A 27,000-nucleotide genomic window follows, 5' to 3' on the forward strand; every position below is an offset into this window, starting at 1 on the left:
AGCGATGGTTTTAGGTAGAGCACACAACTAGGGTGCATTCTATTGTGAATTATCGCATAGTTTGGGGTCATTTAAGTTTAAAGTTATTTAATTTTCCAGATGTCTCTGTCTTTTGTGAGGGAACTTAAAGGATTGAAGAAAGGAGGAAATTATAGAGGAAGTTACAATAGTTTCCCTTTAAATCCTAGCTCTGTCACCTAAGGCATGTTTTAATTGGGTTACCCTATGACATCTATGGGGAAGCTAGGTGGCACAGTGGGTAGAGCATTGGGCCAGGAGTCAGGAAGACTCATCTTCTTGAGTTCAAATCCAGCCTCAGACACTTACTGTGTGACCTTGGGCAAGTCACTTAACCCTGCTTTCCTCAGTTTCCTCATCTATAAAATGAGCTGGAGAAGGAAATGGCAAACCACTTTAGTGTCTTTGCCAAGAAAACCCCAGATAGGGGTCACAAAGAGTCAGACATAACTGAAACAAATGAACAACTACAAAAATGACATCTATGAAGTGATGGGTATTCCAGTTAAATCCAACTAATACTGAAGCAATTACTCTGCATGGGACAATAACATAGGTGTTTGAGATATAGAGATTAAAAAAAAATTATCCCTTCCAGCAAGGGACTTACTTTCTACTGGGAGAGGTGGGTTGATATAAGGGACACATAGAAACATATAGTAGAAGACAAGGAGAGAGAGAGACAGCACCAAAAATTTGGGGGCTAGGGAAGGCTTTACAGTATTAGTGTCATCAGAACTACCCTGGAGGCAGATGAGGATTCCCAAGGATAGTGGTATTCCAGGCAGGGGGACAGCCAGTTCAAATGCATGTAGGTGGGAGGTAAAAACTCAAGGAGATGGAAAGTTGAGTCAATAGAGAATAATCTAACTTGGCTGTAGAGGACATTAATGGGAATGCTGTCAAACAAGGCTAGAAATTTAAACTAGAGCTAGATTCTGGAGGGCCTATTGTGAACCAGGGACCAGTTAGGGTGGCATTGCTATAGAGAAATTGGCCCATGAACAACAGTAGGATTCATTAACCTCTATTTAAAGTCTTACTCTCATGTATATTATCATTGCAAAGAGGTGCCCTGGGGTCTTGAAAACTATTTCAGATGGAAGTGCAAACTCTAGTGGGTCCTACAAAACTAGAAGACTTTGAGTATGGATACATTGTTGAGTTTATATACCTATCCTCCAAGGACCAGTCTGTCTAAGGGGAAAGAGGCTCATTGCCAGAGTACTCACAGATTTCAGTTAGAGGGTATCTCAAGCTATCTAATCCAACCCATACTTCTCTCTCCAATGTATTGAACAAATAATCACTCAGTCTTTGCATAAAGAAGATTAGCCATCAATTAGTAAGATTTTTTTATTGTGAAGCACCCATTGTGTTTAACTATGTTCTGGGCACTGAGCAAGGCACTGGGGATACAAATATAAAAGTGAGATCCTCCCTACCCTCAAGCTGTTTATATTCTTCAGGAGAAATACATTTTCAAATATAAGTAGATATATACAAAATAAAATGTATAGTAATGGGTGAGGTGGGACATAGCATTAACAGCTACGGAAATCAGGAACAGCCCCTTAAAAAGATGTGTGTAAGTCACATTCCACCACAGAGTTTGAGTTGAAAGAGACTTTATAAACCAGTTAGTGCAACCCTTATGTGAAAAGTATCCCCATTATAACATACCTAAGAAGTGATTTTCACAGTGATTTCACCTCTGTGGAAGATCCCTTATCTCCTGTTGGGGAAGCCCATTTTTCTTTTGGATAGCTCCAAGTTTTAAGAAGTTTTCCCTGACATTGAGCCCAAATATGACACTTGGCAACTTCAGCATTTAGCACAATGTCTAGTACAAAGTTAGTGCTTAATAAATGTTTCTTGACTTGATATTCACTCACTGCTCCTGGTTCTGACCTTTTGGGCCAAACAGAACACATCAGGTTTTTTGGGTTTGGTTTGGTTTTGGTTTGGGTCATGGCAAATGACCAAAATCTGTGTTGGTAGAGGAAATACCCACAATAGTGTTGTTATTGTTGTCGGAATGATTAAGGGACAGGAAAACCTGGATGCTTTATGGACTTGTAATAACTTGGTACTCTATCTCTGAGAGAGATGTGTTGCTTTCACCTCTGTTTTTCCATGTGGCAGAACTATGGCACAGAAAGATGGTTTGATTTATCCATATTTGTCCAGTGAGTCAGGAGCCAGACTGAAAGTTGTTAGAGACTTAATGACTTCCCAAGGAGTGATGGTACCAGAGCTCCCTAGGCCAGCTTCCTCTTCAATTCCCTGCCCCACCTGATTCTAAAACCCAATAATTTTGAGTTTTGCATAATGTCTTCCTTTGGATCAACTGAGTATTGATGCTTCTTTGGGAGGTGAAATCTTCACAAGTTTTGAATGCAAAAGGTGAAAGAGTTCTTTTGTGTAAAAAAAAAAAAGGTAAACTGAAGTCCAGTAGTCTTGAAAGTCATAGAAATTGAGAACTGGAAGGGCCATTAGAGATTGTAGAGGTCAGTTTTATCTTTAGAACAATGAGAAGACCGACTGAGAGGAAATGACTTGACCAAGTCCATGCAGTAGCTAACTGTGACTAAAAACCCAATTTCCTGACTCCAAATCCAGTATTCTTTCTACTATAAATAACAATACTGTTGTTTCTATTTGAAGATGTGTTGTACAGAGGAAAGATACCTCATTTGGAGTCCTCTGGACTTGGGTTTGAATATACTTTTTTTTTTTGTCAAACAAAAACAATTTTGTTAACAACTGCATTCTTCCAATGATGCTATATGGATATGAATATCGGAACAGGACAGTGTCTAAAGAATTAAAACTTCAGGTAAATTTAAACCCAGATTTTCTAATTCCACATCAAAAAAGTAACACTCAGAAGCCTGTATTCCAAATTTTGTACCTTAAGAATAAATAGGCTCACTTTTAGCTATGGCTTAGGTTAGAAGTCCTCAACCTCATTTCTTTAAGTCCCAACTAAAATTCTATCTTGAATACACTTCTTACCTTTGTGACCTTTATTGTAAGTAAATCTTTTAACCTCTCTGGCCTTCATTTCTTCATCTATAAAATAAAGGGGATCAGGTGGTCTCCAAGGCACCTTCCAGGAAGGAAGGAAAGAAAGAAGGGAGGGTATAGACTATTGCTTGTTTGTTAAAATTTTGTTTTTTAAATTTCAGTTTAGGTAAGAGATTGGGGGTGGCAGTGATAATGATACTGTGTGGGACAGTGACCCCAACCCAAATTAAACTCAAGAGACTTCTCAAAGTGGAAAGCAAATGTTACCTTTATTACAGTCTCGCGAGATGGCTGTCTGCTCCTCCGATACACGTGGGGAGAGGAGAGAGAGGAGAGAGAGAGAGAGAGAGAGAGAGAGAGAGAGAGAGAGAGAGAGAGAGAGAGAGAGAGAGAGAGAGAGAGAGAGAGAGAGAGAGAGACCGCCTAACAGGGGCTGCCTTATAAAAGCAAATCTCTGCCCACCATGAAAACAAGTCTCCACCCACCACTATCCCTTACCTCCTTAACCGGGAGGTGAGGCTTACATTCTAGGCACGAAATTCAAAGCCAAGGCCAAGGACAAACGGCTCAGGTTGGGGGTAGGGCAGGGCTTATTCTTTCTGTTAAGTGCTTAAAAACAGGGTCTGAGTGGGGGAGGATTTTGAAAGTAATAATCAAGAATTATTTGACCCCTTGAGGAGCCTTCACTTCTGAGAGTTCATTTCTCATACTACCTTCTGAACTCATTACCTTAATTACACTGAGAAGTCTTCACTGGGACATCCTATTCAATACCAAAAAATTTTTTTCAAGGGAGGAAGGAACAGACTCTTGTATCACATAAACACAGTCAAGCAAAACATAAATTTAAAGTTCTCATGTTATGGTATAAAACATTCCTCTGGTTCTGCTCAATTCACTCAGCATCAGTTCATACAAGTCTTTCCGTGGCTCTTTGAAACTGTATTTTCCCTCATTTCTTCTTCTTTGAGACTGTCAGGGTTAAGTGACTTGCCTAGGGTCACCAAGCTAGTAAGTGTCTTGAGGTCAAATTTGAACTCAGGCCTTCCTGCCTCCAGGGCTGGTTCTGTATTCACTGTGCCACCTACCTGCCCCTCATTTCTTACAGTTAAATAATACTACTTTGCATTCATATTCAGTTTGTTCAGCCATTTGTTATCTCATGTGGAAAATGAGGGGGCATGAGAGCAGGAGCCCTTCTAGCCCTAAGAGTCTGTGAGACTATGAGATGGGACTTAGATCGATCATAGATTTAAAACTAGAAGGGACCTTAGAAGGCATCTATTCAGCCCCTTTCCTTTTTGGGGAGTCATAGGAAATCAGGGTTAAATGACTTGCCCAGCGTTACACAGGTAGTGAGTGTTTGAGGTCACATTTGAACTCCTGGGTCTTCTTGACTCCAGGCCCTTGACTCTGGGCTCTCTGCTACACCACCTAGCTGCTTCCAGCCCATTTCCTTTTACATGAGGAACATGGGGTCAGTATAATTTGTGACCTGTCCCTGGATTAGTAAATGCCTGAGATAAGATTTGAACCCAGAAGCTCTGGACTCCAAATCCATTTGGAGCTTCATCCATTATTCCATACTGCCTCAAGAATGTGCCATCTGGTTATAGAACTCCCAAGTAATTTGTAATTGAGCAAATCCCGTGAATTTATCTTGGGTGCTCGGCAGTGCAGATAAATGGGCTTGTGTTCAGAGGCATCCTTCTATGATCAGGCTTAATCCTTGAAATAAGAGAGCGGACTTCCTCTCTGCAGTGGAGACTTCCCCATTTTCACCAGCTCTTCCGTGTGAGTCAGCTTGGCTGTAATAGCTTTACTGTTGATCTAAGCTGTCTGAACAGCCGGCTGACACACCAGCAGCTGGGAGGTATGCTCTGCTCTGGCCTGCCTCGGCTGGTTTGTACCGGATTCGGTGGCTTTGTCCAGGGCTATTTATGGTTGGTTCCCTAGTGAATCCTCTATCTGGAACTCCCCTCCTCAAGGCTGGAAAATTGGTCTACATCGTTTAGTCAGACAAATAGATTTGTAGCTGGAGGGTTGGGGAGGTATTGTTTTGGAAATACTGTTTGGCATTTTCCTTTTCTTTCTAGTAAGAGGATTATCAGCCCTCGAAGGCATTGACTACCTCTAGCTTAGTATAGATAAGAATTGGAGAAAATGTGCTAGGCCACTTGTTACTGTCTCCTGATAAAGCTGTAGGTTGTTTTGTCTTGAGTATAATTACTGTGGCTAGGAAATTCTTTTGAATAACCAGCTGACCAAAGGTGGGTTTAGGATTGGAGGGGGAAGAGGGTCTGTCTTTTCTCCAATCATTTTGCAAATTAGAGATCATTTCTCAGATTCTGTCTCCCTTCTGGTGGTCTTCTTGAACACAAGAGAAACAATGAATGCTGTATTGGTTTTTACTTGGGAAAAAGCCTGGTATTCACTTCAATAACATTATTTTGTTGAACTTGACACATTACTAGCAATCACAAAGACTTCCATATACTAGGAAGAATGGACAAGATTGTATTAAAAACATGTTTATTACATATGGTTTGTGTTTTTAAAAATACGTAGTAAATTCAACATTATAGGCAGCTGTATGGCTAAGTGGATAGTATTGGACTTGGGAGTCTGGAATTTCAAGCCTTGCCTTAGATGCTTACTAGTTGTGTGATCTTGGGCAAATCATTTACCCTCAGGCTGTTTTTTCATAATAAAAGCACCTACCTCAATGAGTTGTGAGAATTAATGAAATGTTGTAAGTAAAGTGTTTGCCAGACAAAGTTATATTAAATAGTCTTATTGTTATTTACTACTACTATGTTACTTTCAAAGCTGTTCTACTCTTCTGTGACTTCCTTTGAACTATTTTCTTTCCTTCTCTGCATTTAAACATTTAAAAATTTTTGTTATTTTGAATCTGACGCATTACCAACAAATGAGCTTTTCTGTATTCAAGGAAGAACAGAAATTTTTATAAGAAACCATGAACCTATTACATATAGCTGTTATTTTTAAAGGTATATAACATTCAAAATGTTAGTTTCAATGCTGTTCTGCTTCTCTGTGCTTCTTTTTAAACTTCTTTTTCTCTTCCCTGTATTTAAAAAATATTTTGATGACATTGTTTTCATTTTTGATATTACTACCGCTGCCATACCCAATCCTTTCCCCAAATTAAAAAAAAAAACCCTTCTGTTTTAAGAAACATGTACTAGTGTATCCAAATAAATTTACACATTGGCCATTATTAAAAATATATGTCGTGGGCGGCTAGGTGGCGCAGTGCATACAGCACTGGCCCCGGATTCAGGAGGACCTGAGTTCAAATCTGACCTCAGACACATAACACTCACTAGCTGTGTGACCCTGGGCAAGTCACTTAACCCCATTGCCCCAAAAAATAAATGAATAAATAAATGAATATATATATATATATATATATATATATATGTATACACACACACACACACACACACACACGTGTATGTCACACTAAAGTCAGGAGGACCTGAGTTCAAATCCAGCCTCAGATACTTGACACTAGCTGTGTGACCCTAGGCAAGTTACTTAACCCCAATTGCCTCACCAAAAAAAAAAATGTATGTCACATTCAGCACCTCTAGCTTATTATTCATCAGGAGATATGGGTAGTAGTATGCTTCATCCTTAGTCTTGAATTGAGTTGATTGATCAGAGTTCTTAAGTCTTTCAAAGTTGTTTTTCTTTATAGTGTTTTAGTAATTGCAAGAATTTTTTTCTTGGGTTCTGCTCACTTCAGTCTTCACCAGTTCATTGTTAGTCTTTCTGTTTCTCTGAATCCAAGCTTTTAGTGATTTCTTTTGGCACAATAATATTCCATTACATTTATATGCCACAATTTATTCAATCACTCCCCAGTTGATAGGCACCCACTTTGTTTCCACTTCTTTTCTACAACAAAAAGTGTTGCAACAAATATTTTTATAAATGTGGGTCTTTTTCAGCTTTTTTTAATCTCTTTGGGGGCATAGTGGTGCCCATCTAGCTCAGTCAGTAGAACATCAGACTCATACTCTCAGGCTTGTAGGTTTGAAGCCCATTTGGGTGCAGCTGTCTTTTAGAGGCAGTGTGGGATAGTTGATAGATTAGTTGATAGACTGTTGAATTTGAAGACTCCAGTTCAAATCCTGCCTCAAGACACTAGATGGTGATCATGGGAAATTCACGTAACCTCTCTGAATCTCAGTTGCCTCTTCTGTAAAATAAGGGAGTTTGACTATATAACTTCTATGATCTTTTCTTTTAAGCCTATCTACGTATACTATATAGAAGAAGCATTTGTTTTTACCTAGAAAAAAAACAGCAACTTTCACTCTGGCATTCTACATGTTGCAGGATTTGGTCCTCCAATAAGGTCAATTATATCATACTAGCCATTTCATTCTGTGAAGCAGGCGGTAGAATGAGCACTGTTGTTCGTGTTAGGAGACTGGGCTCAAATGAGGTTTCTGTGACTTCCTAGCCGAGTGGAACTGGGCAAGTCTGAGCTGCATCTCCCCATCTGAAAAATGTGGATACTGCAGTAGATGATCACCATAGTTCCTTGTAGTTCTAATGTTCTCTGAGTATATGAAGATCCTTCTCCTGTTCTCAGGACCCCACTGGGAAAAGGACAAAAGGCAGACTCTTTGTTAAATAAATAGAACACTAGGGAAAGTTTGGAAAGTTGCTGTCTTGGGAGAACTGCTTTTGAAAGTTTGAGGAACTGGCCTTTCTTCTACCACCCACTCCCCTTTCTGTTGTGTCTGTCTGTTTTATTTACTAAGTGAAGTAAGATTGCTCCTGCCAAGATCCTTAACCTTGGGTTGGTCTTGGAAAATAAGTGCCTAAGCCAAAGGTCAGAAAGAGACCCTAGTTTCCTGCAAATTTTATATGCAGTTGTGGGCATAGAGAATTTCAAAGAAATTGAATAGATTTTTTATTTTAAACTGGTGCATTTATGCTTGATTTTTTTTTTTTTACAGTCAAAGATAAAAAGAAAGTTATGTATCATGCCCTAGAACCCACACTGGCTGAAAGTATAACCTTGTCCTTAAAAAAAAAATCAAGGTCGACTGGCTTTTTTTCCCTAATGACTCTTAATTCACTGGCCTTTGAAGTTAGAAAAATGAATTTCTAGGTCATGATTAAAATATATGGAGCAGTCCAACTAAGTAGCTTTCAAGCATTGTATCCTCTGCTCAAGGGCTGTCCTCTACCCACTCTACAATTTGCCCACTGGGGAGAAGTGGCCAATGAGGCAGCTTCTATTGCGGGTGTGTGTCCTTTCTCCCATTCTGTTTACAAAATGTTCTAATTGTCAAACTGCTGAAGTTGCAAGAAGTTCGGTTGGCTAAGTCAACAAGTATTTATTAAGAGCTTGTTATGTGCCCAGCATGTCAGAAGTTGTGGAGTTCACAAAAGTTTATATCTTCTCTGAACTGCTCTTGGGTGAATGAGAGGCCAGGGCATGTGCCTTGATGCCATCAAGGTTACTGAGTGATGGACCTAAAATCATTGTACACTGATTTTATTGTTTGTTTGACTCAACCTATGATTTCATAAGTAGAAGGGAGCTCTTGGTGAGGAACTCCCACCACCAAAGAAGGCCAGAACCTCCTCTTCAATTGGGAGTCCCAAGAGAATCATCTCTTGATGCAGATGTTTTACTCAAGGTCACACCAGTATCATGCAGCAGAACTGGGGTTCAAACCTGGTTCCTCTATCACCAAATCCAATGAATGCTCTTTCTATTTGATAGCACCCTGTATACATCCAAGCCCCATTTTTATAGATTAGGAGACTGTGATCCAGTGAGTTTGTGATTTGCTCAAGGCCACACAGTAACAAGTGACAGAGGGGTAATTCAAACCCAGATTTCCAGATTTCTCCAATTCCAAACCCAGCTCTATTTCCTCTGTGCCTCAGGTACCTCAAGGGAAAGACCTAGTGAGTTTTAGTTGGGCAATGCCAGGGGCCATGGCTTTAAGTTGAAACTGTTGAGGCAAACTGACAAAGAACAGGTGATTCATGCTTCACTTCAAGGGGTCACCCAATGATGCATCAAAACCATTAATTGGTTTGTGGGAAAACAGATTGTGTATCCACAGGGAGATGGTAATTGTGTAGTAATTGAAAAATAACTATAGTAAACTTTAGTTGAATAGACCAGTTGGGGGTAGCTGGAGGAGAAGGGAGTGGGAAAGAAAGAAAAAGGGAGATAAAGTGAGGTAGGGGCAACGAGATGAGATTTTTGTATTTCTTGGAGTTGGACTCAGCAAGTAATGAAATGGATGGCTAGCCTCTGACCTATTCTTATTTTCATAATAAAGAGGGGTTGGGGGGGACCTTGATGATTAGAGAAAGAAAAACTGAAACACCATCCAGACCTTCCTTATCTACCAGAGCTGTAAGGAAAAATCAATGTTCACAGGACAGAATTTTCCTTTGCTCTTTGTTGTAGGATGGTTTGGGAAATGCTTAAACCAGCATTAAAACCAAAGTACCGTCACAGCAACTGATTTTTGCGTATGAGAAGGAGATGATCTGTGAAATCACTTTATAATCATATTATGTAACTCTAGGTTACTGCTAATATCATCCTCAATAAGAAATTGGAGAGTAACAATAGTTAGCAATTAATGTATAGCATTATAGGGTTTGCAAAGCGCTTTACATGTTATCTCACTTTATGCTTACAACTACCCTGGGAGGGGTGCCTTATTCCCCAAAGCAAACAGCAGATAAGATTTGCTCAAGGTTAAAGTCAATAAATGTCTGAGACTAACTCCAGGCCCAGTGCTGTATGGTATTACCTTGTTTTAGTAGTTTTCAGTCATGTCCAACTTTTTGTGACCCCTTTTTGATATATTCTTGGAAAGATATGGAAATAGTTTGCCATTTTCCTTCTCCAGCTCATTTTACAGATGAGAAAACTGAGGCAAACAGGGTTAAGTGACTTTCCCAAGTCACATAGCTAGTGTCTGAAGCCAGATTGGAACTCAGGTATTCCTGACTCCAAGCCCAGAACTCTATCCATCATACCACCTAGTTGCTATCATCCTGCACCTTACAAAATCATCCTGCAAATCAGTTCTGGAACTCACATCTCCTCAGATCATTTCGTACTCCAGCTATAGGATTTTCTCATGTTCCTACCTGGGTAACCTCCCCTCCTCCTGCCTTTTCAACTTCTATTTGTATATTGTCTCCTCCATTAGATGGTCAGCTTCTTGAGAGCAGGGACTGTCTTATACCTTTCTTTGTTTCCCTAGTCCTTTGCACAGTGCCTGGTACATGTTAGACTCGCAATAAATGTTTATTGACTGAATATGACTCTGAACTGAAGAATTGTATTTCCTTTTCCATTTCAAAATTTAATCAAATGGAATTTCAAAGAATTGTGGCACAGTGGCATAGTTCTAAACTTTGGAATTTTGAGACAAGAAGATTGAGTTCCATTCCTACGTTAGATATTTGCTAGCTCTATGATATTGGGCTAATTTCTTATTAGAATTCTTGAGTTTACCAGCCTCAGCTCTCCACCCGCTAGTAGTGGGGATTACAGGTAGGTGACATCATTCCAAGCTGAATCCTCATTTATAACAAAGAAAACAGTTAAGCAAAACTGACCAAGAAATTTTTGTGCTTTAACAATATATATGCATTCCATTCCCATAAGTACCCACTACTTCACCATAAAGAGTCAGGAAATATTTTTCATCTGTCATCTCTTCTCTGGGATCAAGTTTCAGTGCACATGGAATGGATAGAGTTGGGAAATATTACTGCACATTATTTAATGTATCACCCATAAGGTGGGTGGTAGTGCCTCAGAGTTTGTAGAGGCATTGACCTGTAGAAATCTAAAGGGAAAAGAAACTGGTCAACAGCTGTGCCTCTTGTGTGTGAATTTCCTGTCCAGTGACAGGAAGAATTTATCTTTCTTCCTGTATCAGTCTGGACTAGTATAATATCCTCAAGACACTAAATGTGCTTGCATTGAATCTAATCATGGAGGAAGGCTCTGGTTGGGTGGATGAGAAGGAAATGCAGAGTCTCGATCCTTGAGAGAACAAGGCATGATGGAAAGAGCATTGGCCTGGGATTCTGAGTTCCTGGCCTTTGACAAGTCTTTTCCCTTCTTTGGCCTTCAGTTTTCTCATTTGTAAAATGAGAAGATAGGACTACACTTTCTGAGGGCCTTCTAGCCCTAACAATCACCTTTCCCCTTTCTTCTTTTTTTAAATAAAAATTTTATTTTTTTCATCACCTACATTTCTCCCCTCCCTGAGAACCATCACTTTAAAAAATAGTATTAACAAAAAAGAGGAAAACACAAACAGTTTAGCAAAACTAATAGATTGGGATATGTGGAGAGAAAATATTATATGTGTAGCATTTCGTACCCATGGTCCCTCATCTCTGAAAAGTGGAAGTGAAGGTGCCTTCTTAAAGCTCTTCTTTGGGGCCGTTTGGTTGTTCTAATTTCATGGCATTCAGTTTTGCCTTTTTTGATTTTTTGGTAGTTCTTTCCACTTGCATTGTCATCCTCATTGTGTATATGGTCTTCCTGGTTCAGCTTGCTTTATTTGGTGTCAGTTCCTATAAGTCTTGCTGTACTTTTCTGTATCCATCACATACATTATTTCTTAAAGTACATAAATATTCTGTTCATACACCACCCAGCTTGTTTAGCCACTCCTCAGCTGATGTAGCCTAACGTTCTATTCTTTCTACTTCATGGATATACTACAGGCTTTATTCTTCTTAAATACAGTCTTATGGATACTCGAGGTAATGCCTTATTATCCTCTCCCTTGCTTTAATTCTTCTTTTCTTATTTATAACATCATTTCCCAAATGAACCTTGTAGATTAAGGCACTAAAACGTCAGAGACTGAATTTTTACTCCCCTCGCCAAAGTACCTTCAAATATCCAATGAGCACATCGCAGTAAGAGGCCAGATTTGATGTCAGTCTCTGCAGTTTGATCTGTCTCTTGCCTCTTGGCAGTAACCTTTTGAATCAGAGAGGAGGCAAGATAAATTCTGGTACAAACTGGCACTACTCTGAGACCTAACTTGCCAAAGCCATGGGCACATCTTTGAACCTCCTTGTTTCTTGGATACCAGTTTAAATAAACGCTGCAGCAGCTGCAACATTTTTAAGAGAACAGTAGTACGTATGCCATTACCGCCTAGCTCTTGGGAAGAGAGGAGCCTGTTGAGAATTAATCTGATTGCTTGCATAGTACGTCTGTATATTATCCTATCGTACCTAAATAATTCCCATATCTCATTTAAAACAATTTTTTGTTGAATATGTTGAATCTTAATATATAGCATTAATGGAATAGAGAGCTGTGAGGTGTGGGTATGTGGGTGTGTTGTGGCTGTGTGTCCAGACAGTGATTTCATAGGTGTAGGAAAATCCCAGTGTGTAACCTCCCTCCACTGTTACAGATCAGGCAAATTACTGCAACGACAGCCTTTTAAAAGTAGCCTAAAAGATTGAGAGGTTGAGTGATTTGGCTGCAATCACACAGCTAGTATGTCTCAAAGGCAGGATTCAAAGCCAGGTTTTTCTGTCTCTAAGACTGCCCTATTTACTAAATAATAGATAGCATTTTTATTGTACTTTAAAATTTTGCAAAGTGCTGTACATGTTATCCCATTTAATCTTCATAACAATCCTGACAAGTAGGTGCTCTTGTTACCCTTATTACCCTCATTTTGCAGAGGAGGAAACTGAGGCAGAGAGAGGTTAAGTAACTTTCCCAGGGTCACACAGTTAGTAGGTATCTAAGGTGGGATTTGAACTCATCTTCCTGACTCTAAGTCCAGTGCTCCTACTCACTCTACTATCTTGGATGCTCAAATGGCATTCTCCTGTTCTTACTCTCAGAAAGCTTAGGTATAAGATATAAGGTGATGGTGTCTCACACCTAATTATCTGCTTTCAATTTGTCTTAGTAGTTATGTTCACCACTAAGTAATTTCCTTCTCTGAGTACACCAGGAATTGGGCAGCAATACCTGTTAGGAAAGTATGGCATTGTAGCCCTGATTTTATCACATGTGAGAAATGCTCAGGAAGCTATGAACATGAACTGGAGTTTTGTTACTGCCATATATAATTTTAATATGCACTTTAAAATGAGCATAAGTTTGTGGTTTCATATTCAGTCCTCTCCTTTTCTGTGTATTGAAATGTTCATGTTTGTCAATGATTAAGTTTGTTAACTTTTTTTAGAAAAGGAGATATAGGGAATTCCCTTAGTATAAATGCAAGCAAACCCAGGCAAAAGGAATAAAAAAGATTTCTGGGAGCTGAGAAGGCTGCTGTGAGAATCCTGGTGATGGGAAAAATTTCTCACAAAGCTTAATCTAATGACTTTCTTTCCTCCACATGGGAAAAATAGTGGAAATCTAGCAGCAAATGTAATTTTCAGAAATTTGGTTTGCTACTAACTACTGGACCCAGGGCAGAAAGGGATCTTTGCCACCTAAGTCAGATTCTTGGAGGGCAGTCATTGTCAGGCCTCTCCTCACAAAAAACAAGGACCTTAACTTAAAATGTTGAGTATGTTGAAAGAATTCTTAGGGGGCCTTTTATAACTGCTTAGAGTTCTTTCAGTGACAAGGAGAAAGGGCAGCTGTGTATCCTGCTATGCATTCACCATCCTGGAGCATGTGGAAATTCAGCCAGTGCTCTGCTGTTGAAAGGGACTCATTGGCAAAAATGAAATAGAATGAAAAATGTAAGCTTGTGAATTAGCATGGGGCAGGGAGGGGGAGAATGAGGTGGGTGGATTCCACCCCCCTCACACATACACATACAATCTCTTGGTCTATGGGCATGTGAATTGTGGGTGGCAAATTCTTTGGTTTTGTGTTTTAAAAAGTCAAGAACAGTGCTCAATGTTGACTGTCTGAACCACATCTTCTAATGAGATAGATGTTCCTGAAAAACTAGTATGTGGACAAATATGGCTTTGTCCTATTGGATGAATAAGAAATGTGTCTTGTCATGAATGACCATGTACTTTTTCATGATAGGAGGGGAATGTGCCAGGGTCTGTTACAAAATAGCACATGCACAAAAGCAAGTGAAAAAGCCCAACTCTTCAGTGGATTGGGAGGGTGGCAGCTGGGAAGGATTCTGATCCAACCCTTTCAGATCAAGCTGGAAGAAAAGCAAGGTGTGGGTGGTGGAGAAAAGGCATTGCTGCAACAGAACTCATGGGCAACTGAGGCCATTTCAGAATCCGGAATCTGCAGCAGGGAAATTTTTTTTCACCCTCAGGCCTTAAAATGCTGTTAAAGCAGCAGCTGTGTTTGCTTTGTTCCTTCTACTACTGGCCGGCTATCAAGTGTAAATCAGCCTGGTGCCCAATGCCTCCAGCCCTAACTAGGGAGGAGAAAGCAGGTGCCATTTCAGACAGGGCTGGGCTTTCCAACATAATTAGGGATGGAAGAAGCTTTGAGGAAGCCAGCTTTCACATTGCTGGGGCACTGTCAATGTGAAAAGAAAGAAGAAAGTGTGGCTGTCATTTGCATCTTCTAAGCCTTTCCCTTTCTGCTGTTCCTCTGCCCCACATCTCTCATTGTAGTTAGCTGTGGAACCTGGGGTAAAATACATGTGTTAACTTTAGGTGTCCAGGGTAATTACCCTGATTGTTCACGGGAATGCCCAGGTGTCTGTGTCTATGCAACAGTGTTTCTGAGCTTGGAGCAAGGAAATTGCATTATCACAGCTTTTCTGCGTGGCTATGCATTTGTCACTTAAAACAGGGAGAGAAACTTGAACAGATGTCAGCCATGAGGTTGGTGAATCAATCAATCAACAGACATTTACTAAATGCCTACTATGTTTCAGGCAGTGTCTCAGACAAAAGTGAAATAATGCCTGTCCTCAAGGAGTTTGCATTCTTCTGAATAAAAGGACAAAGTTGGTTTAGGATTCAGAGAGCCGTGACTTTGGACATTAAGAAAAAAGAACCAGAATCATATAGGATGCAAAGTAAGGGAGAAGTTGAGGCAGCGACCTAAGTTGTATGTGTTGGGGGTGGGGGAGTTGTACTGAATCTGGAGTCACAAGCCCCGAGTTCAAATATGATTGTGTTACCTTACCTGTATGACCTTGAGCAAGTGACCTCATCTCTCACCCTCTGCTTCTATATCCATAAAATGGCGAGGGGTGAGGTTATACTAGGTTACCTCTAAATCCCTTCTAATCCTAAATCTATTATCCTGTGACTAGGTGACTAAGAAGAAAAGGAGGATTCTTTTTTTTTCTTTTGTGTAGTAGGAGAGATCCAAGTTCCCAAATAGAAAGAAAATGAAATAAGCCAATTCAACTATGTGACTAAACCATTTAGGAGTCAAGATTCCATATCTTACAGGTAGCAACTCACTCTGGATATGTAAAAAATTGTCATTAAAATAATAGGGGCTATAAGGGGAATTTGAGAACCAATTCTTGGGAGAATTTCAGGTCATACCCATGCCCTACACTGTGGAATCTGGACCTCCTGGGTCCCCAGCTTTTAGCAATTACGTGGGACTCTAAGAAAGCAAATAAATGGACCAAAGGATTAAACAGGTGTCATGCTGAGCTCTCTTTCCCACACATGGGTAAATTTCCTCAGAATTGTGTTACCTCAGGGTGTCCATGATCACCCAAAGGGGTGGGCAAGCTAGTAATGTTTGGGGTCCTGTTAGCTTCTGACAGCATGCCTTAGGTACTTTTAAGAGTTCTGACTGGAGGTATGAGTGTTCTGAAATATCATTTTCATCTTAAAAACAAACAAGCAATTCATATCCTTATTTACTTTTTTCTGAGACTGGTAGCAAAGGTGTAACCAACAAGCAGCACCTTCTATTTGTTTCCTTACTTGGAACAATGAGAGTATCGGATCATTGGTAAGGTCCATTCTAGCTCTTAACATTCTGTGATTCCTTCTACCCCACACACCTCCAATTCCTTGCTGTCTCTTGTCATGGTACAACTCTCCAATATGTTTCCTTTGCTCCACTCACACTGTTACTGTCCCAGTTCAGTCTTTACCACAACACCTGACTGGATTATTGTTAACAACCTCCTACTTGGTCTCCCTGCCTTGCTCTCCTCACTCCAATCCATGTGCTCTACCACTGCTATAGTGATTTTCCTAAAGTCCAGGTCTGACTGTGTCACTTTTGTACTTAGTAAACTTCAGTGGTGCCCTGTTACCTCTGTAATTAAAAATAAAGTCCTCTGTTTGGCATTCAAAGCCCTTCTTAACTTGTTCCCAACTTGCCCTTTCAGCATTATTACACTTTACTCCCCTTTATGAACTTTGTGGTCTAGCCAAACTGGCCTTATTACTATGTATCTCCAATTTACCCTGTATATGTCTTGTATGTAAGTAATTCTTTGCATGTTTTTTCCATGAGTTCCTTGAAGGTAGGGAGAGTGTTTTTGTATTCTTAGTGCTTAGCACAGTATCTGGCTCATATTAAGTACTTAACAAATGCTTGTTCCATCTCTACTCTCCATGCCTGGAAATGACCTCCCTCCTCCCTTGCACCTCCTAGAATACTTAGTTTAAGGATTCTTTACAATTTAGCCCAAGGGCCACCTTTACTGACCCCTGTAGCTTCCAGTACTTTCTACACTGAATTATCTGAGATTTGGGGGTTTTTTGTGTATTTTATAAATATCTGTCTCTATCCATAAAACATACAACACTGTCTCTACCCATAGGAGGTAAGCCTTCCAGTATATGGGAAGCAGAGTTAGAAAGAATGTTGGATTCTAAATTCAAAATCTGGCTCTGCCACTTACCACCTAGATGACTTAGGGCAATTTATGTAATCTCTCTGGGCATCAGTTTCCTCATCTGTAAAATGAAAGGTGTTGGATTAGATGGCCACTAACATTTTTTCCATCTCTAAATCTGTGATCTTACAGTCCTTAAGGACAAGGACTGTTTCCACTTTGGCTTTTTCTATAGTGAGCAAGGAAAACAATGTTTGACACGTGGCAGATGATAAATGAATGCTTTTTGATTGATTAATTGCTTTTCCACTTACTTCTTCTATCCCTGCAACTTGACTTCTAACCCCCACCACTTGTGGGGGTTAAACAGCTATCTTCAAGGTTACCAATGATCTCCTAATTGCCCAATCTTGATGGCATTTTCTTTTTAGCTTTTGACACTGGACCATCCCCATCTTCTGAATACTCTTTCTTCCATTGTCTTTCATGACACTGCCCTCTACTGGTTCTCCTATCTTTCTGCCCTCTTCTTCACCAGCTTCTTTGCAGACTATGTCACTATTCAAGTCCCACCCCCAACCATGGGTGACACTCGAGACATCAGCTTTGGCCCCCTTGTCTTCACTCTTTATGTTCTTTGGGATATCTCATCAGCTCCCATAGGTACTAATCTATGCTTAAATTCTCAAATCTGTTATTTCCAGAACTGATTTCTTTCCTAGCACTTAGCATGGTTCCTGGCACATCCTAGGCACTTGGTAAATGTTAATTGATTGATTCCTGAACATCATCTGCATTATCATTGCCTGCTAGCCATTTTTATCTGGATGTCTAGTCATCACTTCAGGTTCAATGTGTACAAAGTAGACCTCATTACTTTCCTACCAAAACCCATTCTTCCTCTCAATTTCCCTATTTCTCTTCACAGCCTCAGCATCCTTCCAGTCACCCAGGTTTGCAGTCTTAGAAGTCATACTTTTGAGGCAGCTAGGTGGTTCATTGGATGGAATACCAGGCATGGAATCAGGAAGTCCTGAGATCAAATGTGACCTCAGATACTCCCTTCTTGTGTGACCTTTGTTCAAGGCTTAGCTCATGTTCTACCTCTTATGGGAACCTTTTCCTGGTACCTCTCCCACTGTTATCTTGTTCCTCGGATCATTTTGCATTTACTTTTCTGTTTGCATGTTGTGTATGTCCAAGTAGTAGACTTGATACTTCTTGAGAGCAAGGGACCATTTGCCATTCTGTCTTTTTTTTCCCCTCTGGATTTAGCCCTATGCCTAGCACAGACACATGGTAAGTGCTTTTAAAAAAAATACTTGTTGAATTAGATAGTTCATGGGGATTGCACAGTGTGACAGCGTGGTCTTGATTATTCTCTCATTTCTAGCTTTGCCTTGGTAGTATATTCTCATATTCTCTCTCTCTCTCTCTCTCTCTCTCTCTCTCTCTCTCTCTCTCTCTCTCTCTCTCTCTCTCTCTTTCTCTGTCTCTCTCTCTCATTATTATTATTATTATTGTTGTTGTTGTTGTTGTTGTTTTGTTTCAAATACAATTCTAGTGTAGTTGAAAGAGAGCAGATCTGGAATCATAGGATGATATATTTATAACTGGAACTGACTTTGGAGGCAACTGAGTGACACAGTGGATAGAATGCTTAGCCTGGAGTCAGGAAGACCAGAGTTCAATCTGGCTTCAGATACTTACTAGCTGTGTAAACAAGGGCAAGTCACTTAACCTTCTGTCTGCCTCAGTTTCCTCAACTGTAAAATGGGGTAAATGATAGTCTCTACTTCACAGGGCTATTGTGAGAATTAAATGATGTAATATTTGTAAAAGTACTTAGCACAGTTCCTGGCACATAGTAGGCACATAATAAATGCTTATTTCCTTCCCCCACATCCATTTAGAGATTATCTAATCCAATCCCTTCATTTTAAACATTTCCGACTCCAAGTCCAGAACCCTTTCCAAAGTGCCTCTCCTAGGTTGAAATCTAGACTCTACTACTCACTATCTTTTGTGAACTTCAAAGTGATTTTCCCTTTGTGGGTTTACATTAGCTCATTTGTAAAAATGAGATAGAATGTAACATTTGTTTGCATAACTTCTACTGCAGAGACTATAGTTACTGTTATTGAAGCATTAAAAGGCTAGGCAACCTCATATAACTTTACTACAGGAGCAGCAGACTGGATCTTTTCAAGGTGTGCTGCTGCTTTAAATCCAATGTGAATACTGAATTATGTGGTACAGTGGAAAAAACACTCAAGAACCGGAGTCCCAGCATTACCACTAGCTAGCAAGTCTTTTTTTCACCTCTATGGGCCTTGATTTCATTATCTCTAAAGTGGAGGGATTGTTTTGCTCAAGTCTTTTCTAGGTTTAACTGTTTATGACCTAATTTTCTTATACAAAACAAGACATTGAAGGGGAAGGTGGGGAGAAGAGTTGAACGGTATGAAAAGTACAAGAAAAGGAAAATGAAGGTTATTTGCTGAAGAAAATGCTTTTTTTTTTCTTATTTGCAGCTGGAAGCTGACAAGCTTGCCCTTCCATCAAGTCCCACACCACTCAGTCCCAGCCCTATCCCTAGCCCCAACCCGAAGTCTGAGAATGCCACTGTCCTGACTGTGGAACCATCCCCCATGGATAAGAACAAGGGCTTCTTCGTGGATGAGTCAGAACCCCTTCTCCGTTGTGATTCTACATCCAGTGGCTCCTCTGCTCTGAGCAGGAATGGCTCCTTCATTACCAAAGGTATGGAGGTCAACAAGCCCAGGGTCAAAAACACATTCCCATTTCCATCTAAAACTAGTTGGAAGGAACGTAGGAAGAAAGACTAGGCAGCTAGGTGGTGCAGTGGATAGAATGCTGGGCCTGGAATCAAGAAACCCCTCTTCCTAACTAACCTCAGACACTTTCTAACTGTGTCACCTTGGGCACGTCACTTAGCCCTGTTTGCCTCAGTTTCCTCATCTGTAAAATGAGCTGGAGAAGGAAATGGCGAACCACTCCAGTATCTTTGTCAAAGAAAAAAAAACCAAATGGGCTCGCAAAGAGTCAGACATGACTGAAATGACTTAACAAAAAATGATCATACCCAGCATTCCCCTGATAGGCTCCTGAATCTGAAGTAGTCAGTAAGTAAAGTCAACAAAGTAGATCTTGAAAATACTTAGAAACACACACACACACACACACACACACACACACACACACACACACACACACACACACACGATGCCAAACTTCATATTGTAGAAATGAATATTTAATTCTAAGATTGCCTCTTCAATGATGTGTACATTATTGGTGATGCCTATATGAAAAATGATCACTTGTTTGACTCTCTGTTGTAGAAATTTCCTATGCTGCTTTAAATTATCCTATCATGTTGAAGGAGATTTGAAGCATGTCATAGTAGAATGAATGCTGGGTTTGGAGTTAGAGGTTCTGAGTTCGAATTCCTGGGACTTGTACTTACTACTTGTGTGACCTTGGGCAAACCCTTAAACCTCATCTATAAAATGAGGGTTGGACTAGATGGCCTCAGTTTCCTCTTTTATAAAATGAGGGGAGAGGCAGAATGGAGTAGTGGATAAAGAGCTGGTTTTTGAGTTGGGAAGATCTAGGTCCCATATAACTCTAGACAAATTGCTTACCTTCTCAGTACCCCAAGCCAACTATCTGAGACCACAAGTTATCATCTGAATTGGTAGAAATTCCTTAGCAGGAGCACGGATATATCACTGAAATCACAGATCTGGTCCATAAACAAACAAAGCCAGTCAGTGGACAAGATGACTTAGTTACCTCATCTAAATGGGGTGCTCAGAGTAGATAATCCCTGAGATCCCTTTCTGCCCTAAACCTATCATCCTAAGTTTGTTTGTATTAATAATAATGAATGTAACCTGGAAATCCAATGGCAAAGGCCATTGAATCCTTGAGATTGCTTCCTCAAATGTAAAGTGTGGCTGTGAAGCAAAAGAAATTCGTCACAGATTTCTGCTCACTTCACCTGGCCTGAAGTCTTGCCATCAGAGGAAAAGGTGAATGATCAGACTTCAAGAGTTTGGGATTTTTGATTATTTGGACAGGAACTCAGTCACCGCTCCCTCAATTTAGCCAAAAAATTGTCCGAGCATTTTAATCATCTTCTGTTAAGTCACTTTAGAGTATTTCAGAAGAACTTGTTTGTAGCAAACCAGTTTGTATATGTTAAATACAAACCATTTTTAGCTGTTCATTAAAAGAAGGGCTTGAGTAGCTTCCGTTAACATAGCTTTCTTTGGGCTAGTTTGAATTGCCTTCTGTACAACTGAAAGTGATCATTGGTTTTCTTTGAAGACATTCTATTTCCCCAGTCAAGACAGACCTTCCCCCTGTCTTCATTAATGATGTCTTACTGAGACTTTTCAAAACCAGAAGATGAGGAAACAGGGAAAGAGGGAAAGGTGAAAGAAAGACAGCCTCAGTCATCTCTACCTGCTGCCTTGGCCATTTCTGTCTGCTTTCCCAGCCACAGTGCTCTTTGTGTTGACTGTCTCCCATGCCTGGAATGCTGTCCTTCCTCACCTCTACCATGTAGTCTCAAATTCCAGCTTTTTCCAGAAGCCTTTCATGGTCTCCCCATCTGCTGGTACTACCCCTTTATTGATACCACCAGTAACACCACCACCAACAAACATTTATATAGAACTTTAAATTTTGCAAAGCACTTTATAAATAACACCTCATTTTATCTTCACAACAACTCTGGGAGGCAGGTGCTATTATTATCCTTATTTTACACATGAGGAAACTGAGGCAGACAGTGGTTAAGATGACAACCAAAATGTCTGAGGTGGGTTTTGAACGGATCTTTGTTACTTCAGGTCCAATACAGTGCCACTTATCTTATGTGTACTTAGTTATTTTTCTGTTTGTCTTCTCCAGTAAGATATAAAGTCCTTGAGATTGGGGTCTATTTTTTTTTCCATTGTTTGTTTTCACCTGTGTATGCCAAAGATACGGTATCCAGCACATAATAAATGCTTAATTAATTGCTTGTTGACTGATTCATTGATTACAGATGTGTTTTTCTTTCCCTTACAGAAAAGAAAGACACAGTGTTGCGGCAGGTACGCTTGGACCCTTGTGACTTGCAGCCAATCTTTGATGACATGCTTCATATCCTAAATCCAGAGGAACTGCATGTGATTGAGGAAATCCCTCAAGCTGAGGACAAGCTGGACAGGCTGTTTGAGATTATTGGAGTCAAGAGCCAGGAAGCCAGCCAGACACTCCTGGACTCTGTTTATAGCCATCTTCCTGATCTACTGTAGGACACTGGGGACACTGCACTCTGGATTATTGCTTAGGGCGCTTGGTAAAGATGATGGACAGCTAGGAGACAGGATCTTTTTTTTTTTCAACTGCAATACAGGGCCAGTGTTTTGAGTTTTTCTTTTTATTTCCCTTCTTGAGAAAGGACAGGTTCATACACCCTTTCCAGTTGTAACTGCCAGTGCAGTTTTTTTTTAAGTTTCATCTTTTCTCTATTCAACATTTTTATATTCCTTCCAATCATTCTGTGCACTTTAAATTCACTTAACTGACCATAAATATGGTGTGACCTTTCTCCTCTGCCCCTGCACACTGAATTTGGGATGTTGCTAAAGCCATTTGTTTGTTTGTTTGTTTGTTTTAAATTTAACGTCAAGTCTCTTGTTCTCAATTGGAAGTCTCATTGCCTCTCCTACTTCCCTTAAAGTTTTTCTTTTATAGCGATAATATTTTTCTCTGGGGTAAAGGAAATTAGAGGCTCAATACCGAGTCACACTCATGTGACCTGTTTTTACTTGAGTTAACTTTTTAATGTGTCCTGTTATATCATTTGTATACATGGCTGATATTTGACTAGCACTCTCATTGATTTACGGTATTTGCCTGGACAGTACATAGAATGTTCGGTTTACTTATACTCCTCTTAAGTGGAAGCTCTCACGGGAGGAGAGTCCTTCCTTTGGCCTTTAGGACTTGCAAATACAGTTGTGTGGCATTCCAGCCAAAAAGGGGAGAATTTTAACCTTGCCTGTTCTGGACTGAGCAGTCATGCAGTGTTGATGCTGCACTCCGGGAAGCAGCACTCCGGGAAGCAGGAACTGGAGCCCCATCAGGACCCTGCCCCTTTTCCATAGTCTGGGTTTGCCCAGTTATGCTTTACAAGATATCTTGGGTTTTGATACATGCATAGCCAATAGTTCCAGTTGGGCCTCACAACTTTGCTTGGTCCTGGTGGTATCTGCCATCATGCAATCACTTTTCTTAAAATGGCTGCAACTGTAAGAACTCTTGTCTGATATATTGCAACTCTTATGCTCCCATTATGAACACCCACACATGCACACATGCATACACACGCACACACAGAATCTGTTAATGCTCAGTTGCAAGAATTGAATGTGAAGGTGGCCTAGGCCACTTTGATGTGGAAGGAGTGGTGGTGTGGTGGTGTGGTGGTGGTGGTGGTGGTGGTGGTGGTGGTGGTGGTGGTGGTAAGGGTCTGATGTGGAAAATAAAATGCCTTCAAGTGTACTAATTTATTAATAAATATTAGGTGTTTGTTACTTAACTTGTTTGGGTGTGTTAATCCTTAATCCTAACAATTAGAGCTTTCTAGCCTTGGGAGGTAGTAGTGGTGTCTTCATTCTGGCAGCTAGGTGACACAGTGGAGAGAGCCCTGAGCCTGGAGTCAGAAGGACCTGAGTTCAAATGCAGCCTCATATGCTTAATAGTTGTATAACCCTGGGAAAGTCACTTAACCTCTGACTGCCTCAGTTTCCTTAATTTTAAAATGGAGATCATAATAATACCTACCTCTCAGGGCTATGGTGAGAGTCCAGTGATATAATATTTGTGAAGTGCTTAGCACAGCGCCTGGCACATGGTATGCTCTTAATAAATGCTTATTCCATTCTTCCTAGAGGTCTAAAAGCAAAGGCTGAATAGACATTGTGTTTGGGGATTGTCACATAAGAATAGTTGCTGAGTGTTTTCAAAGCTCCCAGTGCCCCTGAAGTTACTTCAGAGGATTACGCTTGGGAACAAAGGGAGATCGGATCTTGAGAAATATTGGCAAAATGAAGTACTTGTGCTTGAGTTATCATATCTGCTGATCCTTCTCTTGGAGAAAAATTGGCTTTTTATGTATCATTAGACACAGTGTGGTGCATTGAAATTGGCACTGGATTTGAAGTCAGAGGGCTCATTCGTGGCACATAGTAGGCACTTTATAGAAGCTTGTTAAATGATAGACCTGGGTTCAACCCCAGCTTTCCCACATATTGTTTCTTAACTTTGGGCAAGTTACTTAAACTCACTGGGCCTCAGTTTTCTCACCTGTAAATCGAGGGGGTTGGACTAAATGATCCCTAAGATCCTTTCTAGCAGTAGACTGATGATCTATATTGATGAACTTAGACTATACCACTCATGTGCATTTTTGGAAACCCATATGTACATGACCAGCAGTGAAAAAGCTCACAGTGCCTGTTGTAGAAACATTCACAAGCTCCCTAGGACTAATCTGGTTAGTTCCTTAAGTACCTGATTTGGAAGTCTTCAGGGCAACCAGATATTCATCCTTTAGCCCTTCTGTCTCTGAGAGATGTCATAAAAGCTAAAGAAAGGCCTGGGAAAGGTTGAAGGGAGAGAAAGGAGTATTTTGGTCTGTCTGATCTGTTTCTTACACAATCTCACTTGGTGACCTCATCACTTCCCACAGGTTTAGTCATTTTTATATTGATAACTATCAGATCTATATATCCAGCCAAAGAATCCTATAATCCAGTCCAACATTACCTATTGGATATTGTGAATTGTATACTGGAGACATCTCCAACTTGGCCTCCAAAACTGAACTCATTGTCTTTTATGCCCAAACACATCCTTTTTCTAAATCACCCTATAACTATCAAAGACACCACCAGATTTCCCAGACATCCAGAATACTAGCATCTTAACTATGATGTCATCTTTGACTCCTCACTCACCCTATATATGTAATAAGTTGCCAAATCTTGTTGATTTTCCCTCACAGTGTATTTTGTGTCCATCACCTTATTTTCACTTACATGTCTGGTTCAGGTATATATGACCTCTTACCTGGCCTGTTACAATGGCTCAAGTCTTTCCCTTTTCCAGTTGAAACTCTGCATAGTTGGCAAAGTGATTTTCCTAAAGCACAGGTGTGACCAAGTCTCTCCCTCACCCCTCACTCAATTCCAGTGACTCCCTCTAACCTTTAGGATTAAGTATGAACTTTGGCTCTTAAAGCTCTTCACAACCTGCTCCCAAACTACCTTTCCAGGCTTATTACGTATTACTCACCTCTACATATTTTACAGCCTGGTCAAACTGGACTCCTTGACCCATGACCTCTGTCTCCCATGTCTGTGCCTTTGCATTGGTTGCTTCCCATGCCTGAAATGTACTCCCTCTCCACCCTTAACTCTTGGAATTTCTGATTTCCTTCAAAACCCAGACCAAACCCCACCTTCTGCATGAAGCCTTTCCTGATTCTCCCAGCTGTGAGTGCCTTCCCCATCAAGGTTACCTTGTACCTGTTTTGTGCGTACTTATATATGTGCATGCTGTTTTCCTCCATTAGAATGTAAGCTTCTTTGAAGGCAGGCACTTCTATTTTTGTCATTGTATCTTCAGTGCCTAGCACAGTAGCTGGCATACACTGGGCACTTAATAAATGCTTGTGGATTGATTCATTGATTGAAATTAGTGGGGTGCTTCTACCACTCATGGGAGATTCTGTGATTGGAGGGCTCTATGCAGAAATGGTTTGAAAGCTTTTGTTGTAGGAGATATTCCTGGAGTTGATTTATCAGGGCTTTTCTCAGGAATGAAGAAGATGGGTGGTACAGCAAGTGAAATAGTCTGTCATGTGCTCCCTTGTACCAAAAGAACTGACCTCAGAACTCTACCCTCTAACGTCTCAGCACTTCTGAATTCCTCTTTCAGTGGGGGTGGGGGGAAGGGAAATGGAATGCCCCTGTCTGAACACTTCAGAGGTTCAACATGTGATTGAAGGACAGGTTCAAGACTCTTGACATTCTCATTCTTTCTATATTTGTATTCCTGATCCCTAAAATTAAATTACTTTTTGTTTTAGTGGTTATTGTATGAGGTTCAGGTCAGTAAAGTGAAACACCTTTTTCACAGAAGAAAGGCAAGACTTAAACATGGAGAAAAATTTCTCAGAGGGCCTTAACTTTGACACGTGATTTATGTGGGAATAGGAAGATGAGGTGTTGGTACAAGTAAGTAGCATGGGAAGCAAAGGGAAGGAGGCATAAGTTTATTTATGCCTTAATGTTTATGTTTTATGACTTGAAAACAATCAATGATTTAGATTAAGTCAAAGGTAGCATGCTTATCAAATTTGCAGGTTAAACAAAGCTGGGAGGGAGAGCTGAAGGGGGGGGAGCATCCTGATAGACTAGAAGATTGGCTCCAAATATAGTAAGGTTAAATTTAATGGGGACAAATGTAAAATCTTTCTCATGGGCTAAAAAAAAATCATCTTCATAAATGCAAAATAGAGAAAGGGACGTTGTAGCAGTTCATCAGAAAAAGACCTGAGGCATTTGGTGGATTACAAACTCAATACAATTCAATGGTGTAATATGACTGCCAAAAAAAAAAAAAACCAAAACCTGATGCAAACTTAAATCGCATTAAGAGAGGAATAGTATCCAGAGATGATAGTCCCACTGTATTCCACCTTGTCAGGCTACATCTGGAGTAGGGTTCAGATCTATATTCTACATTCTAGGAAGGATATTGATAAATTGGAGCATGGCCAGGATAGTGACATGCCTTGAGATGATGTCAAATGAGGTTACTTGAAAAAACTGGGGTGAATAGAAAATGTTTTTTGTGGGGGGAGAGTAGGGAGAGACATCTATCTTAAAGCATCTGAGAAGCTGTCATGTAGAAGATAGATTTGATTTGATCTGTTTGGGCTCAGGGGACATGACTAAGATCAGTATTTGATTACAGTTAGGCATATTTCAGGCCCAGAAAAAAACCAAACTTACTAATAATTAGACCTATCCAAAAATGTCACATCCAAATTGGCTACATGACCTCAGAAATCCCTTCAAACCCT

At 40.3% G+C, this 27,000-nt stretch overlaps 1 protein-coding gene across 1 annotated transcript in view; it reads left to right on the forward strand.

Moving 5' to 3' along the window:
- TNFRSF21 (TNF receptor superfamily member 21) overlaps positions 1-23,316 on the forward strand; it is a 109,693-nt gene extending 86,377 nt beyond the window's left edge. Inside the window, 2 exon segments of the mRNA XM_020993937.2 lie at positions 19,361-19,589; positions 21,930-23,316. Of these exon segments, the coding sequence (XP_020849596.1) occupies positions 19,361-19,589; positions 21,930-22,159 (459 nt within the window). The 3' untranslated portion in view covers positions 22,160-23,316.
- The last annotated feature ends 3,684 nt before the right edge of the window (positions 23,317-27,000 follow it).

The sequence above is a fragment of the Phascolarctos cinereus genome, unplaced genomic scaffold (assembly GCF_003287225.1).
Source record: "Phascolarctos cinereus isolate Bilbo 61053 unplaced genomic scaffold, phaCin_HiC Scaffold_5;HRSCAF=322, whole genome shotgun sequence".
Classification (NCBI taxonomy): Eukaryota; Metazoa; Chordata; class Mammalia; order Diprotodontia; family Phascolarctidae; genus Phascolarctos; species Phascolarctos cinereus.